The 19,066-nt window shown below is 40.2% G+C and overlaps 1 protein-coding gene across 2 annotated transcripts in view; it reads left to right on the forward strand.

Annotated features, from left to right (window-relative positions):
• Positions 1-19,066, forward strand: part of LOC139752797 (mitochondrial tRNA-specific 2-thiouridylase 1) — a 111,230-nt gene that overhangs the window by 15,236 nt on the left and 76,928 nt on the right. The window contains exons 3-4 of one of the 2 annotated variants that reach the window (XM_071668715.1): positions 4,424-4,608; positions 17,033-17,131. In XM_071668715.1, coding sequence (XP_071524816.1) covers positions 4,424-4,608; positions 17,033-17,131 — 284 coding nt within the window. Of the gene's footprint in view, positions 1-4,423; positions 4,609-17,032; positions 17,170-19,066 lie in introns of both variants that reach the window. The other variant, XM_071668714.1, reaches the window with a different exon arrangement.

Raw genomic sequence — 19,066 nt, forward strand, 5'->3', positions numbered from 1 at the left:
GGAAGTCGAGAACATTATCTCAGTAAGCAAAAATGGGTATGTTTGAAGGAATAGTGGTTCGAACAATGTTGTATGGTTGCGAGGCGTGGGCTATGGATAGAGTTGTGTGCAGGAGGATGGATGTGCTGGAAATGAGATGTTTGAGGACAATGTGTGGTGTGAGGTGGTTTGATCGAGTAAGTAACGTAAGGGTAAGAGAGATGTGTGGAAATAAAAAGAGCGTGGTTGAGAGAGCAGAAGAGGGTGTTTTGAAATGGTTTGGGCACATGGAGAGAATGAGTGAGGAAAGATTGACCAAGAGGATATATGTGTCGGAGGTGGAGGGAACGAGGAGAAGAGGGAGACCAAATTGGAGGTGGAAAGATGGAGTGAAAAAGATTTTGTGTGATTGGGGCCTGAACATGCAGGAGGGTGAAAGGAGGGCAAGGAATAGAGTGAATTGGAGCGATGTGGTATACTGGGGTTGACGTGCTGTCAGTGGATTGAATCAGGGCATGTGAAGCGTCTGGGGTAAACCATGGAAAGCTGTGTAGGTATGTATATTTGTGTGTGTGGACGTGTATGTATATACATGTGTATGGGGGTGGGTTGGGCCATTTCTTTCATCTGTTTCCTTGCGCTGCCTCGGAAACGCGGGAGACAGCGACAAAGCAAAAAAAAAAGAAAAAATATATATATATGTATATATATATTTTCTTTTTTCTTTTAAACTATTTGCCATTTCCCGCATTAGCGAGGTAGCGTTAAGAACAGAGGACTGGGCCTTTTTTGGAATATCCTCACCTGGCCCCCTCTGTTCCTTCTTTTGGAAAATTAGAAAAAAAACGAGAGGGGAGGATTTCCAGCCCCCCGCTCCCTCCCCTTTTAGTCGCCTTCTACAACACACAGGGAATATGTGGGAAGTATTCTTAATATATATATGTTGAAATGTATAGGTATGCATATTTGCGTGTGTGGACATGTATGTATATACATGGGTATGTGGGTGGGTTGGACCATTCTTTTGTCTGTTTCCTTGCGCTATCTTGCTAACGTAGGAGACAGCGACAAAGTATAATAGATGAATAAATAAATGAATTATTTATTATATTTGATTGCCGTTTTCCGCGTCAGTGAGGTAGTGCTAGGAAACTAACGAAAAATGGCCCATCCACACATATACACATATATATACATAAACGCCCATCACATATACATACATATACACATCAACATATATACATACATACTTGTACATATTCATACCTGCTTACCTTCCTTTTATTCTTGTCACTACCCAGTCCCACAGGAATCAGCATCACTACCCCATGCTTCAGCGAAGTAACACTAGGGAAACAGACAAAAAAAGGCTTCATTTGTTCACACTCAAGTCTCTAGCTGTCATGTGTAATGCACCGAAACCACAGCTCCCTGTCCACATCCACGCCCCACAGACCTTTCATTGGTTTGTCCCAGATATTATTATTATTATTATGTTGACCCATTGCCTTTGAATTGTCATCTGTCATTTTTCTTGTGTTATTAAGGTCGGTTGACTGATATGTATTCTATCTGAAGGGGCTCTTTTAGATTGGCTTGAACCCTGCAGTTCTTTATTTTTTTCCTTCAAACATTGTGTCATTTGGCTTACATAATATGTCCATATACTGGCCAAGGTTATGTAAAGGCCCAGTCTAGGGTTGCAGAGAGTAGCTCATTCAGACATGGATCTACTGTCTTTTCCGTAATTAAGTGCATTCGTGTGCTCATAGGCATTGAACAGTGTGCTGATCCTACAGCCAAAAACTGTACTCAATAACCATATCAAAGCAGTCATTAATCCCTTTTATTTCTAAATAATTGAGCTCTTGATGAGGTAGCTGCAGTTTTTGAAAATCCTGTGATCTTAATAGAATGTATTGATAGCCCTTAACATTTTCATCACCAGACAGTACACAGTCACTTTACACTGGCTAATAGCACACACCATACTTATGAAAGGCCACACCTCCTTGACTTTGTAGGCAGTAAGATTATATTTTTACCCAAGATGGATGTGAAATGTATACGTTAAGAGCCAATCCTTGCTCTGGTTCCCTCAAGAGGAGATGGAACTCTACTCCAATTAGAGAAAGAAAATCTACTTATGTAAAGACTACATGACTCAAGGTGCACTTGATGTAGGCTCTAGAAGCAAATCCTAACCTCCTGCCATGGGCTTGATATTAAGTAGATGGGTTATGTTTAATTGGCTTGTAAGTGTATTCTTTTAGTTCGTTTTTTGATCCAGTACTTTAGAGATATTACTGCTTTATTCATAGCCAGAGTTAATAGTGCAACATAACCACATCTCAGATGAAAATGTTGATATTTCACAACTATGGTAGTATCGAATAAGTATTTATTTATTTTATCTATTATACTTTGTTGCTGTCTCCCACGTTAGCGAGGTAGCGCAAGGAAACAGACGAAAGAATGGCCCACCCCACTCACATACACATGTATATACATACACGTCCACACACGCACATATACATACCTATACATCTCAACGTATACATATATATATACACACAGACATATACATATATATGCATGTACATAATTCATACTGTCTGCCCTTATTCATTCCCGTCGCCACCCTGCCACACATGAAATAACAACCCCCCTCCCCCCTCATGTGCGCGAGGTAGTGCTAGGAAAAGACAACAAAGGCCACATTCATTCACACTCAGTCTCTAGCTGTCATGTGTAATGCACCAAAACCACAGCTCCTTTTCCACATCCAGGCCCCACAAAACTTTCCATGGTTTACCCCAGACACTTCACATACCCTGGTTCAATCCACTGACAGCACGTCGACCCCGGTATATGACATCGTTCCAATTCACTCTATTCCTTGCACGTCTTTCACCCTCCTGCATGTTCAGGCCCCGATCACTCAAAATCTTTTTCACTCCATCTTTCCACCTCCAATTTGGTCTTCCACTTCTCCTTGTTCCCTCCACCTCCGACACATATATCCTCTTTGTCAATGTTTCCTCACTCATTCTCTCCATGTGACCAAACCATTTCAAAACACCCTCTTCTCCTCTCTCGACCACACTCTTTTTATTACCACACATCTCTCTTACCCTTTTATTACTTACTCGATCAAACCATCTCACACCACATATTGTCCTCAAACATCTCATTTCCAGCACATCCACCCTCCTCTGCACAACTCTATCTATAGCCCATGCCTTGCAACTATATAACATTGTTGGAACCACTATTCCTTCAAACATACCCATTTTTGCTTTCCGAGATAATGTTCTCGCCTTCCACACATTTTTGGGTATAATTTGTTAACAGTATAACTAGTTCTTAAACAGTTTTATGAAGAATTACTATAATAATGTACAGTATATTGCTAAAGTCAGGAGTAAAATGCTATGTCTATTTTTAGGTATCTTGTCCTAAGTTCAGATCAAGAATATTATGGTTGATTCAGAGAACTGATGGGATCAGTCAGCTAGGGATTCGCTTCAAGTTGCATAACTTGAAAAGTTATTCCACAAGCTGTTTTATTATGTGTATCTTCCAAAGCCATCAACTGACAAGGGTTTAAGAAGTTTAGCAGGACTTTTGGTAATGGATATTTGCCTAGGAACTCTTTTATTGTGAAGATTTTTTCAGAGAAGACAAAGCCGTGGTAAGACATCAGCTAAAGAAGAGCTTCCACGAGAGGCAAATTGAGAAGACAAATAACTTCGAGATGTTTGTTTTACAACTGGTAACCTTAGATAAATGTACTGCCAAGTAGATCCTCTGCCCCAATGGGATGCTTTTGCTAGGACTATATGATGAAGGGCAAGTAAAGGAGTTTGTTTAAATAAGTGGCTTTAAGCCAATAAAAAAAAATGATCTTCAGCCTGACGCTTCACTTTTCCTCACCCATCACCTGGCCTACATTTGTCTATGGAGGTTGAGACTCCACATGATAGTCTTTATAACTCGAGTCACTTTGGCAAGTGGATAGATTTCAGTGGCTTGATACCTAAGATTGGCTACAGTGCTACAACGCACACAACCCTTCAGGACACATTACAGTATAGTTGCATTTTTTGCTTTATTAAACATGACTGTGGTATGATTGGTTAGGTGTTCTTGTACTTTTTGATTAACTTAATAGTTTGTATGGAACCACATGGTTAAGGTGAGTGTGAATTCTCATCTATCAATGTGCTTTTCATGGCTCAATGCTGATTTTTAGAAATTTGTTGAGGTGGATTTAAATTTTGCTCTTATTTCACTTTTATCCATCACTCTTTGATAATTTTATATGATAGTTGCTGGATGTAATCATTGGTGTACTGTATATCCTGATTTTTTGTTCAGGTATGTTATATTTTTTAATGTTGAATTTTGCTTTGTAGGTTCTAGAATTCTCATACTTTGGCAGGCATATGATAGAAGAATATAAGGCAGGTTTTACACCAAATCCAGACATCATATGCAATAAAAAAGTTAAGTTCTCTCCTTTTCTCAACCATGCTCAAGAGAATTTTAGTACTGAAGTTATTGCAACTGGACATTATGCACGGACATCCTTTGGTGAGGACCTAGAGAATTATGACACTAAAATGGGTGAGTAAAATTTGAAATGCATTCTTTATGTATTTCTACATATACCAATTATGCTGTGGTTGAGAGAGCAGAAGAGGGTGTATTAAAATGGTTTGGCTACGTGGAGAGAATAAGTGAGGAAAGATTGACAAAGAGGATATATGTGTCAGAGATGGAGGTAATGAGGAGAAGTGGGAAACCAAATTGGAGATGGAAGGATGAAGTGAAAAAGATTTTGAGTGATCGGGGTCTGAACATAGAGGAGTGTGAAAGGTGTGCAAGGAATAGAGTGAATTGGAACGATGTGGTATACTGGGGTTGACGTGCTGTCAGTGGATTGAACTAGGGCATGTGAAGTGTCTAGGGTAAACCATGGAAAGTTTTATGGGGCCTAGATGTGGAAAGGGAGCTGTGGTTTCGGTGCATTACACATGACTGCTAGAGACTGAGTGTGAACGAATGTGGCCTTTGTTGTCTTTTTCTAGTGCTACCTTGCACATGCACGGGGGGAGGAGGGTGCCATTTCATGTGTGGCGGGGTGGCGATGGGAATGGATGAAGGCAGCAAGTATGAATGTGTATATGTGTATATATATGTATATGTCTGTGTATTGATACAGTGGTTAAATTGATGAGAACTACTATTGACGTTTGTGTAAATAAATTATACATTTCCTTTTTCCATAGCCAGAGGTTGAACCATTATGTGACATTCATTTTTTCATTCATTTCAAGCTAGAAGTTTCAGTTTTCTAAATTGTTTCTTACATTTTTCATATGTATATATATGTATGTGTGTGTGTGTGTGTGTGTGTGTGTGTGTGTATGTATGTGTGTGTATGTGTATATGTATATATATATGTATATTATCCCTGGGGATAGGGGTGAAAGAATACTTCCCACGTATTCCTCGCGTGTCATAGAAAGCGACTAGAGGGGACGGGAGCGGGGGGCCGGAAATCCTCCCCTCCTTGTAGTAACTTTCTAAAATGGGAAACAGAAGGAGTCACGCGGGGAGTGCTCATCCTCCTCGAAGGCTCAGAGTGGGGTGCCTAAATGTGTGTGGATGTAACCAAGATGTGAAAAAAGGAGAGATAGGTAGTATGTTTGAGGAAAGGAACCTGGATGTTTTGGCTCTGAGTGAAACGAAGCTCAAGGGTAAAGGGGAAGAGTGGTTTGGGAATGTCTGGGGAGTAAAGTCAGGGGTTAGTGAGAGGACAAGAGCAAGGGAAGGAGTTAGCAATACTCCTGAAACAGGAGTTGTGGGAGTATGTGATAGAATGTAAGAAAGTAAATTCTCGATTAATATGGGTAAAACTGAAAGTTGATGGAGAGAGGTGGGTGATTATTGGTGCATATGCACCTGGGCATGAGAAGAAAGATCATGAGAGGCACGTGTTTTGGGAGCAGCTGAATGAGTGTGTTAGTGGTTTTGATGCACGAGACCGGGTTATAGTGTTGGGTGATTTGAATGCAAAGGTGAGTAATGTGGCAGTTGAGGGAATAATTGGTATACATGGGGTGTTCAGTGTTGTAAATGGAAATGGTGAAGAGCTTGTAGATTTATGTGCTGAAAAAGGACTGATGATTGGGAATACCTGGTTTAAAAAGCGAGATATACATAAGTATACTTATGTAAGTAGGAGAGATGGCCAGAGAGCGTTATTGGATTACGTGTTAATTGACAGGTGTGCGAAAGAGAGACTTTTGGATGTTAATGTGCTGAGAGGTGCAACTGGAGGGATGTCTGATCATTATCTTGTGGAGGCAAAGGTGAAGATTTGTATGGGTTTTCAGAAAAGAAGAGTGAATGTTGGGGTGAAGAGGGTGGTGAGAGTAAGTGAGCTTGGGAAGGAGACCTGTGTGAGGAAGTACCAGGAGAGACTGAGTACAGAATGGAAAAAGGTGAGAACAGTGGAAGTAAGGGGAGTGGGGGAGGAATGGGATGTATTTAGGGAATCAGTGATGGGTTGCGCAAAAGATGCTTGTGGCATGAGAAGAGTGGGAGGTGGGTTGATTAGAAAGGGTAGTGAGTGGTGGGATGAAGAAGTAAGAGTATTAGTGAAAGAGAAGAGAGAGGCATTTGGACGATTTTTGCAGGGAAAAAATGCAATTGAGTGGGAGATGTATAAAAGAAAGAGACAGGAGTTCAAGAGAAAGGTGCAAGAGGTGAAAAAAGGGTAAATGAGAGTTGGGGTGAGAGAGTATCATTAAATTTTAGGGAGAATAAAAAGATGTTCTGGAAGGAGGTAAATAAAGTGCGTAAGACAAGGGAGCAAATGGGAACTTCAGTGAAGGGCGCAAATGGGGAGGTGATAACAAGTAGTGGTGATGTGAGAAGGAGATGGAGTGAGTATTTTGAAGGTTTGTTGAATGTGTTTGATGATAGAGTGGCAGATATAGGGTGTTTTGGTCGAGGTGGTGTGCAAAGTGAGAGGGTTAGGGAAAATGATTTGGTAAACAGAGAAGAGGTAGTGAAAGCTTTGCGGAAGATGAAAGCCGGCAAGGCAGCAGGTCCGGATGGTATTGCAGTGGAATTTATTAAAAAAGGGGGTGACTGTATTGTTGACTGGTTGATAAGGTTATTTAATGTATGTATGACTCATGGTGAGGTGCCTGAGGATTGGCGGAATGCGTGCATAGTGCCATTGTACAAAGGCAAAGGGGATAAGAGTGAGTGCTCAAATTACAGAGGTATAAGTTTGTTGAGTATTCCTGGTAAATTATATGGGAGGGTATTGATTGAGAGGGTGAAGGCATGTACAGAGCATCAGATTGGGGAAGAGCAGTGTGGTTTCAGAAGTGGTAGAGGATGTGTGGATCAGGTGTTTGCTTTGAAGAAGTATGTGAGAAATACTTAGAAAAGCAAATGGATTTGTATGTAGCATTTATGGATCTGGAGAAGGCATATGATGGAGTTGATAGAGATGCTCTGTGGAAGGTATTAAGAATATATGGTGTGGGAGGAAAGTTGTTAGAAGCAGTGAAAAGTTTTTATCGAGGATGTAAGGCATGTGTATGTGTAGGAAGAGAGGAAAGTGATTGGTTCTCAGTGAATGTAGGTTTGCGGCAGGGGTGTGTGATGTCTCCATGGTTGTTTAATTTGTTTATGGATGGGGTTGTTAGGGAGGTAAATGCAAGAGTTTTGGAAAGAGGGGCAAGTATGAAGTCTGTTGGGGATGAGAGAGCTTGGGAAGTGAGTCAGTTGTTGTTCGCTGATGATACAGCGCTGGTGGCTGATTCATGTGAGAAACTGCAGAAGCTGGTGACTGAGTTTGGTAAAGTGTGTGGAAGAAGAAAGTTAAGAGTAAATGTGAATAAGAGCAAGGTTATTAGGTACAGTAGGGTTGAGGGTCAAGTCAATTGGGAGGTGAGTTTGAATGGAGAAAAACTGGAGGAAGTGAAGTGTTTTAGATATCTGGGAGTGGATCTGGCAGCGGATGGAACCATGGAAGCGGAAGTGGATCATAGGGTGGGGGAGGGGGCGAAAATTCTGGGGGCCTTGAAGAATGTGTGGAAGTCGAGAACATTATCTCGGAAAGCAAAAATGGGTATGTTTGAAGGAATAGTGGTTCCAACAATGTTGTATGGTTGCGAGGCGTGGGCTATGGATAGAGTTGTGCGCAGGAGGATGGATGTGCTGGAAATGAGATGTTTGAGGACAATGTGTGGTGTGAGGTGGTTTGATCGAGTGAGTAACGTAAGGGTAAGAGAGATGTGTGGAAATAAGAAGAGCGTGGTTGAGAGAGCAGAAGAGGGTGTTTTGAAGTGGTTTGGGCACATGGAGAGGATGAGTGAGGAAAGATTGACCAAGAGGATATATGTGTCGGAGGTGGAGGGAGCAAGGAGAAGAGGGAGACCAAATTGGAGGTGGAAAGATGGAGTGAAAAAGATTTTGTGTGATCGGGGCCTGAACATGCAGGAGGGTGAAAGGAGGGCAAGGAATAGAGTGAATTGGAGCGATGTGGTATACCGGGGTTGACGTGCTGTCAGTGGATTGAATCAAGGCATGTGAAGCGTCTGGGATAAACCATGGAAAGCTGTGTAGGTATGTATATTTGCGTGTGTGGACGTATGTATATACATGTGTATGGGGGGGGTTGGGCCATTTCTTTCGTCTGTTTCCTTGCGCTACCTCGCAAACGCGGGAGACAGCGATAAAAAAAAAAAAAAAAAATGTTGAAATGTATAGGTATGTGTATGTGTGTGTATGGGCGTTTATGTATATGCATGTGTATGTGGGTGGGTTGGGCCATTCTTTTCGGTTGTTTCCTTGCGCTACCTCACTAACGTAGGAGACAGCAACAAAGTATAATGATAAAAGAAACCTAGATATGCTGTATACTTGAAAAAATTTGGTAATTTGGAAGAAGATACTGAAATAATAGGTATTATTATTGTTATGTAGAATAATTTCATCTGATGAGAATTTTTAATTTTCTGTTTGTAATTACCTATTTGTACTGTATGGGGAGTGAGTCTTGGGGTCCCATTTCTTAAACATGCTCTATCATACAACTTAAATTTCTGTATGCTGTGTGTAATAACCATGTCTTCTCTCATTTCATTCCAGTCTTTCTCCATTCTTTTATTATAAAAGTACCTCTTCACAACTGTCTAAACAAGTTTCTCGCTTAATTTCATGTTATGTCCTATGGATGTTCTTTCCTTACATCTGTCAAAGAACTGTTCACTGTTTATGTCATCAGTCTTCTACATTAGCTCTTTATGGTTTTGTAGGTTTGATGATCAAACTTAAAAAACATATTTGACAGTAGTTTGGGTTTTATACATGACATGAATAGCTTGTTGAATAATTCCCTATTCATGAATCTGGGTGCTTTTCTAATAATTGCTTGCAGGCAGTTGGTTTCCTTACCAATTATTCTGAGGTGGAACTTTGGGGAGATGGGTTATGATCAATGCTGATCCGAGGTCTTTCTCACAAGTAGATTCCTGCAGCTTTTTTTCTTTTATTTTTCTTTCATACTTGTTTACATACATTCTGTAGCTCTCATGCTAGATAACAATCATATTGAGGTCGTCTTTCAGTGTGACCCATCCTCATTACTTTACATTTACTTGGGTTAAACTTCATCAACCACATATCAGATCAACTTTCAAGTTTTTCAAGGTTCCCTTGTTAGGTGATATGATTTTCTATGCTTCTCATTTGCCTTATGACCTTTGCATCATCTTCAAATATAGTCAGGGGTCCAAACCCACAGGTAAGTCTGCCGATGACCTCGAGCCATTTTAAGAAGGCTCCTTTGACATGCATTCTTTGCTCCCTTCAACTTAGATAATCTTCTACAATTTAAAGGAGTTCACCCCTTATTCCTTCATGCTTATCCAGTTTAATCAGCCTTTTATGCAGTATAGTACCAAATGTTTGCCAGCTGATGATTTATTGGGCTAGAATATAAAGGGCACAAAGAAAATGTTAAAGTGTTGCAAGGAAATTCAAACTGGTGGTCATAGTTGAGTATAAATGATATGAATAAGAAATATATAAGTTCAGTGCACAGATAAGTTTAAAAGATTTTTAAGTAAGACTCAATAGTAAAGAAAAACCTTTAATTTCTCTTCTTAATTTTGGATACCGCCATGCTACTCTATTGGACTTTGGCACCCCCAGTGGGTCTTTTAAGTAAACTTTCAATTCGTCTCTTTCCCTTTAGATGCCGCTATTCCCCTGTAATGGCGTTTGGCACCGCCAAAGGGGATTTGAATAAAAACTTGAATTGCCATAGACTTGTGGATTAAAGCTCTGCAATGATAAAAAGAGTAAAATGTTACTAAGCCAAGGAATGATATATGATAAAAGCAGCACTTTTTGAACTTTTGAATATGATTAGATATTTTATTTTTTATTATACTTTGTCGCTGTCTCCCGCGTTTGCGAGGTAGCGCAAGGAAACAGACGAAAGAAATGGCCCAACCCCCCCCATACACATGTATATACATACGTCCACACACGCAAATATACATACCTACACAGCTTTCCATGGCTTACCCCAGACGCTTCACATGCCTTGATTCAATCCACTGACAGCACGTCAACCCCGGTATACCACATCGCTCCAATTCACTCTATTCCTTGCCCTCCTTTCACCCTCCTGCATGTTCAGGCCCCGATCACACAAAATCTTTTTCACTCCATCTTTCCACCTCCAATTTGGTCTCCCTCTTCTCCTTGTTCCCTCCACCTCCGACACATATATCCTCTTGGTCAATCTTTCCTCACTCATCCTCTCCATGTGCCCAAACCACTTCAAAACACCCTCTTCTGCTCTCTCAACCATGCTCTTTTTATTTCCACACATCTCTCTTACCCTTACGTTACTCACTCGATCAAACCACCTCACACCACACATTGTCCTCAAACATCTCATTTCCAGCACATCCATCCTCCTGCGCACAACTCTATCCATAGCCCACGCCTCGCAACCATACAACATTGTTGGAATCACTATTCCTTCATACATACCCATTTTTGCTTTCCGAGATAATGTTCTCGACTTCCACACATTCTTCAAGGCCCCCAGAATTTTCGCCCCCTCCCCCACCCTATGATCCACTTCCGTTTCCATGGTTCCCTCCACTGCCAGATCCACTCCCAGATATCTAAAACACTTCACTTCCTCCAGTTTTTCTCCATTCAAACTCACCTCCCAATTGACTTGACCCTCAACCCTACTGTACCTAATAACCTTGCTCTTATTCACATTTACTCTTAACTTTCTTCTTCCACACACTTTACCAAACTCAGTCACCAGCTTCTGCAGTTTCTCACATGAATCAGCCACCAGCGCTGTATCATCAGCGAACAACAACTGACTCACTTCCCAAGCTCTCTCATCCCCAACAGACTTCATACTTGCCCCTCTTTCCAGGACTCTTGCATTTACCTCCCTAACAACCCCATCCATAAACAAATTAAACAACCATGGAGACATCACACACCCCTGCCGCAAACCTACATTCACTGAGAACCAATCACTTTCCTCTCTTCCTACACGTACACATGCCTTACATCCTCGATAAAAACTTTTCACTGCTTCTAACAACTTTCCTCCCACACCATATATTCTTAATACCTTCCACAGAGCATCTCTATCAACTCTATCATATGCCTTCTCCAGATCCATAAATGCTACATACAAATCCATTTGCTTTTCTAAGTATTTCTCACATACATTCTTCAAAGCAAACACCTGATCCACACATCTTCTACCACTTCTGAAACCACACTGCTCTTCCCCAATCTGATGCTCTGTACATGCCTTCACCCTCTCAATCAATACCTTCCCATATAATTTACCAGGAATACTCAACAAACTTATACCTCTGTAATTTGAGCACTCACTCTTATCCCCTTTGCCTTTGTACAATGGCACTATGCACGCATTCCGCCAATCCTCAGGCACCTCACCATGAGTCATACATACATTAAATAACCTTACCAACCAGTCAACAATACAGTCACCCCCTTTTTTAATAAATTCCACTGCAATACCATCCAAACCTGCTGCCTTGCCGGCTTTCATCTTCCGCAAAGCTTTCACTACCTCTTCTCTGTTTACCAAATCATTTTCCCTAACCCTCTCACTTTGCACACCACCTCGACCAAAACACCCTATATCTGCCACTCTATCATCAAACACATTCAACAAACCTTCAAAATACTCACTCCATCTCCTTCTCACATCACCACTACTTGTTATCACCTCCCCATTTGCGCCCTTCACTGAAGTTCCCATTTGCTCCCTTGTCTTACGCACTTTATTTACCTCCTTCCAGAACATCTTTTTATTCTCCCTAAAATTTACTGATAGTCTCTCACCCCAACTCTCATTTGCCCTTTTTTTCACCTCTTGCACCTTTCTCTTGACCTCCTGTCTCTTACTTTTATACATCTCCCAATCAATTGCATTTTTTCCCTGCAAAAATCATCCAAATGCCTCTCTCTTCTCTTTCACTAATACTCTTACTTCTTCATCCCACCACTCACTACCCTTTCTAATCAACCCACCTCCCACTCTTCTCATGCCACAAGCATCTTTTGCGCAATCCATCACTGATTCCCTAAATACATCCCATTCCTCCCCTACTCCCCTTACTTCCATTGTTCTCACCTTTTTCCATTCTGTACTCAGTCTCTCCTGGTACTTCCTCACACAGGTCTCCTTCTCAAGCTCACTTACTCTCACCACCCTCTTCACCCCAACATTCACTCTTCTTTTCTGAAAACCCATACAAATCTTCACCTTAGCCTCCACAAGATAATGATCAGACATCCCTCCAGTTGCACCTCTCAGCACATTAACATCCAAAAGTCTCTCTTTCGCACGCCTGTCAATTAACACGTAATCCAATAACGCTCTCTGGCCATCTCTCCTACTTACATAAGTATACTTATGTATATCTCGCTTTTTAAACCAGGTATTCCCAATCATCAGTCCTTTTTCAGCACATAAATCTACAAGCTCTTCACCATTTCCATTTACAACACTGAACACCCCATGTATACCAATTATTCCCTCAACTGCTACATTACTCACCTTTGCATTCAAATCACCCATCACTATAACCCGGTCTCGTGCATCAAAACCACTAACACACTCATTCAGCTGCTCCCAAAACACTTGCCTCTCTTGATCTTTCTTCTCATGCCCAGGTGCATATGCACCAATAATCACCCACCTCTCTCCATCTCTCCAATGATTAGATATATGTGAGCAAAAAATTATTTATATCTTCAAGAGGAAGAATAAGTTTAATGTGCCATAAATGTGAAGGGATGTTTAGAATGGGGAGATAAGAAAAACAGTACAAAAAGAATATTCCTTTTGATGTGGGTATTTACCTTAATATATGATTTTGCTGATGTTTATGAAAGTGCATTTATGAAGGTCTTTTAGGATAGTATAGTTACCTAGAACATATGATATGGCTGATGGTAGGCTGGTAAAGGAGTTATATAGTATTAGTAGTACAATGAAAAATACAGAATGCAAACGAGATGGAGAAATGCAACAGGAGCATTGGTATGGGCTAGGGATATTTCAGATGATTGGAAAGGAAAGATTAAAGATCATATGCAGTAGAAGCAGCCTGTGTATAGATTCATTATGAATGGAGGCATTAGTCACACTTAACTAATCAGTGAAGCATGCAAAGTCAAAAATTAGAAATGTTTTGGTAAGTGATGAAGCTCATGGAACGGTGGTCACAGGTGTATGAGTTATTTGGAAGCTGTATATACATGCAGCACCCTGTGAAAATAAAGAGATTGTGTCTGAGTGACTGAAAATTTTCACCCTAGAGAGAATGTTATGGTTGCCATTTATCTTAAAGAGATTCAGGTTTCTTAACACTTGCAGATAAGTAATAACATCTGTTCTTTCTGCCTCTCCTCATTTATCCATTCTGTAATGCCCAGTTAAAGGCCACAGGGGAAGGGGAAGGCAAGAGCCTTGGATATCTATGTTATTTTTTATTATACTTTGTCGCTGTCTCCCGCGTTTGCGAGGTAGCGCAAGGAAACAGACGAAAGAAATGGCCCAACCCCCCCCCCCCCATACACATGTATATACATATGTCCACACACGCAAATATACATACCTACACAGCTTTCCATGGTTTACCCCAGACGCTTCACATGCCTTGATTCAATCCACTGACAGCACGTCAACCCCAGTATACCACATTGCTCCAATTCACTCTATTCCTTGCCCTCCTTTCACCCTCCTGCATGTTCAGGCCCCGATCACACAAAATCTTTTTCACTCCATCTTTCCACCTCCAATTTGGTCTCCCTCTTCTCCTCGTTCCCTCCACCTCCGACACATATATCCTCTTGGTCAATCTTTCCTCACTCATTCTCTCCATGTGCCCAAACCACTTCAAAACACCCTCTTCTGCTCTCTCAACCACGCTCTTTTTATTTCCACACATCTCTCTTACCCTTACGTTACTCACTCGATCAAACCACCTCACACCACACATTGTCCTCAAACATCTCATTTCCAGCACATCCATCCTCCTGCGCACAACTCTATCCATAGCCCACGCCTCGCAACCATACAACATTGTTGGAACCACTATTCCTTCAAACATACCCATTTTTGCTTTCCGAGATAATGTTCTCAACTTCCACACATTCTTCAAGGCCCCCAGAATTTTCGCCCCCTCCCCCACCCTATGATCCACTTCCGCTTCCATGGTTCCATCCGCTGCCAGATCCACTCCCAGATATCTAAAACACTTCACTTCCTCCAGTTTTTCTCCATTCAAACTCACCTCCCAATTGACTTAACCCTCAACCCTACTGTACCTAATAACCTTGCTCTTATTCACATTTACTCTTAACTTTCTTCTTTCACACGCTTTACCAAACTCAGTCACCAGCTTCTGCAGTTTTTTCACATGAATCAGCCACCAGCACTGTATCATCAGCAAACAACAACTGACTCACTTCCCAAGCTCTCTCATCCCCAACAGACTTCATACTTGCCCCTCTTTCCAAAACTCTTGCATTTACCTCCCTAACAACCCCATCCATAAACAAATTAAACAACCATGGAGACATCACACATCTATGTATCAGAGAGAAATACTTTGACCCTTGTCATAGTATGTTTTCCCTGCATCTGAAAATGTAGGTACAAATCAGTGACAGATGTGTGGCAGTATGCTAGCCAGAGATCTGATTATGTAGTTCAGTAAGATAAAATCTCTGAGATGGAGTGAAAACAATAATTTTTTACAAAGTGTTTTAAGAATAGGGTCTTTGTGAAAAATCTCCAGAAATAATGGGTTGAAGGTTCCCAATTTAAATAGAGGTAGCAACCCTTCACAAAAAGTACTGAGACTTTGATGGTAAGATATGTGGGTGCTTAACAAGGGAGGAGGGTAAGTGATTATTGGTGGTAGGTCTGCATTAAGAATGTGGTGTCATTGTGCTTGTTTCATCTATTCGTAAACAGGCTAGGGAGGGACATGCATAAAAGAGTCTTAGAGCAAGGGGAAGGTCTGTGATATGCTAGGGGTTAGGAGGCATGGGAGATGAATTAGTTGCTATTTGCAGTTGACATGGCTCAGGTAGCAGACTCAAGATAAAACTCAAGAAGCTGGTTACAGAGTTTGGGAGTCTATATAACAAGGAATGGGAGGACCTGAAAGAAGTGATTTTAGATACCTGGAAGTGGATTTGGCCGTGGACCCTTCAGGGTTGAAGTGAGTCATAGTATAGGCGGAGTCACTAAGGTCCTGGGTGCATTGAGGAGTACGTGGAAGGAGAGGCAAGTGCCCGTAGGAGCAAAGATAAGTGTGTATCAAGTCCTGATGGTGTTGTATGGGTGTGAATCTTGGGCCCAAAGCAGTAAGAGAACAGAAGAGTGTGAATGTGTTGGATGTAAAATGCTAGAGGGTTGATCATGAAAGGAATATCAGTTGAAAAGAGATGCAGTGGTAAGTGCCGTCTGATTGACAGAGTTTACCAGGGTGTGCTGTAAAGTTCAGACTTATGGAGAGGATATTCAGGACTAAGATGGAAGGGGAAGACCAGGAAAATTAAGGATGGATGAAAGAGGCTTCGTGTTATAGGGATCTGAACATTCAGGAGTATTAGGGTCATGTATGGGATAGAATGCATGAGCAGCAAACTCCTATTTGTGGAAAGGAAACATGGGTTTGTAAAATTGAAATGGATAGTAGAGTAAAGAGGGCATGAAGTATAGATAGAATGAAAAATGAATATTGTTGACAAAAATGAAGTTTTGAGATTTTTGTGAAAGATTGATAGAATGAAAAAATAAAATTGTTATACAAAAATGAAGTTTTGAGAGACTTCTTAGCATAAATGAGAATGTTTTTTTGTGTTAAAGTATATTAAGACAGTGGAAATGGAAAGAAGATTTGAAAGCTAGGAGGGTAGTTGAAGTCACTGAAGGCATTATAAAGAATAATCCTGTGCTGAGGGAAGAGTGACCAGAATGTAAGAATGAAGCTTTATGGACCTATAGATGTATGGAGAGAATGGCTGTGGTCAGAATGATTTAATGGGAGAGAATGGATGTGGTCAGAATGATTTAAAGAACAAGGAGTGGGGTGAGTTGATTGGAGTGAAAACTGAAGATATGGAGAGAAGATTGGTTGAGAAATCTATTAGAGCTGTGAATTATTGTGGCCATGCAGAGAGAAGGGATGGCTAAGAATGCAATTTTGTGTGCTCCGTGAATGAAGAGATGGGAGAAAACCTCCGCAGAGCTGGAAAGACAGTATGAAGAAGTCCTCTTGGATATAGGGTATGGCTTGAGGAGAACTGGGATACTTTTGATGGGTGGACTAGGATTTGTATATGCACTGTACTTTTTGAGGAAAATTTCAGTTTATCTTAATAATTGGGTATATACAGTAATATCAATCATACTCATTAACAGGTGCAAGATTGTTGCAGAGTATAGACCGACTGAAAGATCAAACTTTCTTTCTAAGTCAGATTCCTCAGAAGTCCCTGCAGCACACTATGTTCCCCATAGGTAGGTCTCTACATCTTCATTTGATTAATATGCATAAAGTAAATGATATGGTATATGATGTAAGAATTTTTTAAGAAAACTGACCCCTTCCTTTAATGACTCATGAAAATGAAAAGTTCCCCATAAATGGAAGATGACTGGGAAAAGTTAGGGGTTGACATTTTTTCCCATTGATGTTTCTTTTAGTCATGGTCACTATCCAAAACACTTTGTTGTTTTTTGTTTGCTATACATTCTCAGACTTCACTGTGTTTGTTAGAGGTTCCTTATTTTTTTTCCACACTTTTGCCATAATTTTCCCATGTGCATACCAGCTGAAGTAAGTCTTTTTTTCCCCATATTGTTTTTCTTTTAATTACAGTGTATTAAGATATTAGAGCTAGTTCCATGAAAGTGTAATAAATGCAGAATCAGATTCATTTAAGCAAAAGCTACAGACACTCAAGTCATTTGTTATCTCTTACTCTTTTCCTCCTGTATACTAGTCTTCATATATCTGAATATGAAAGTCCTTCTTTAATACCCAACATTTTCGAGAAGATCATGTATGTTGGTTTAACTGTCACATGTTCAACCTGCAAAATAATCTGAAACATAAAAGAAAACTCAAGGAACAAAAAGAAACTATACCACTCTGATGGGAAAAATAGAGAACCATCTACTAAATAGACACAGAGTATACAGTATGTACACTAAATACTAACCCTATGATATGATGAGTAACACATCAACCGGGTATGGACAACGGCCTGAGAATAGAAAGGTACGGTAAATGAAGTGGCTTCATGTGGGTTTGTAATCCGAGCAGCCAAAAGATGAAAAACAAAACAAACATGACAGCAAGGGATTAGAATGAAAATGATGCTATAGTTGATGTTGATGATACTGAAATTAGAAATAGTGAAAGAAGTAAGACTGATGATCAAGAAAATAACTAGGTTATAAAGAAGCTGAGAGGAGATTGGTTGGTAATGCAGAAGCAGAAAGAGAAAAATGAGCATCCTATGCTGTATAAAGCTGTTTACTGCTTGGGAAGCTTTGAGAGTAAGGGTTGTGATAAGAGCTAAAATTGCAGTTACAGACACCTGGAATTATGTTCTTGCTGTGACATATGCAGGTTCATTTCCTCTCCAATTAGGGTATGTAACGAAATACATCCAAAGTCTGAATCCCACAGATTTAAGATTCTTGTTAAAATGTTGCATGGGTTTCTGAAGTTTGAATATGAGGTGGTAGTGCTCCTTACTTTTTTCACTTACATTGGCATCAAACAACCATCCAAACCCCAGCGCTTGATATTCTGTGTAATCACCAAATTCTACCGTAATGCTCATTACACATGAAAGAAGTACATGCAAGGAAGAATTTAAGTTAAGTTCAACATGTAATTGTTTTAAAATGTTGTGAATGATATATATTTATTTAGATATTACTTTTATAAAGGGGAAGTAAATGTTTATAGTTGTGTTACTGGAGTGATAGTTTTCATACATGGTGCTCTGACAAGAAAATAATGAAATTTGGAAAAAAATGTAGCTTAGACATTGAAGCTTATTCTTTTTTTTTTTTCAAAGTGATAGAGATTGAAAGCAAGAAGGTGTTTTTCATAAATGTACTGGAAAAGTTGAGGTCCAGATAAATTTTTGGTCTGTCAAGGCTTTATTATGGTGGATGACCAACTACCTACCCTCATGTATCCAAGATATGGTTGTACTTTGTGTAATGAAGAAAATTGAGAAACATCATAAGCCAATATTCCTGTTTCATGATAAGAGAAGTGGACCAGGCAGTATGATACAGTGGTTAAATTGATGAAAACTACTATTGACGTTTGTGTAAATAAATTATACATTTCCCTTTTCCATAGCCAGAGTTTGAACCATTATGTGACATTCATTTTTTTCATTTCATTTCAAGCTAGAAGTTTCAGTTTTC

The sequence above is a fragment of the Panulirus ornatus genome, chromosome 13 (assembly GCF_036320965.1).
Source record: "Panulirus ornatus isolate Po-2019 chromosome 13, ASM3632096v1, whole genome shotgun sequence".
NCBI lineage: Eukaryota > Metazoa > Arthropoda > Malacostraca > Decapoda > Palinuridae > Panulirus > Panulirus ornatus.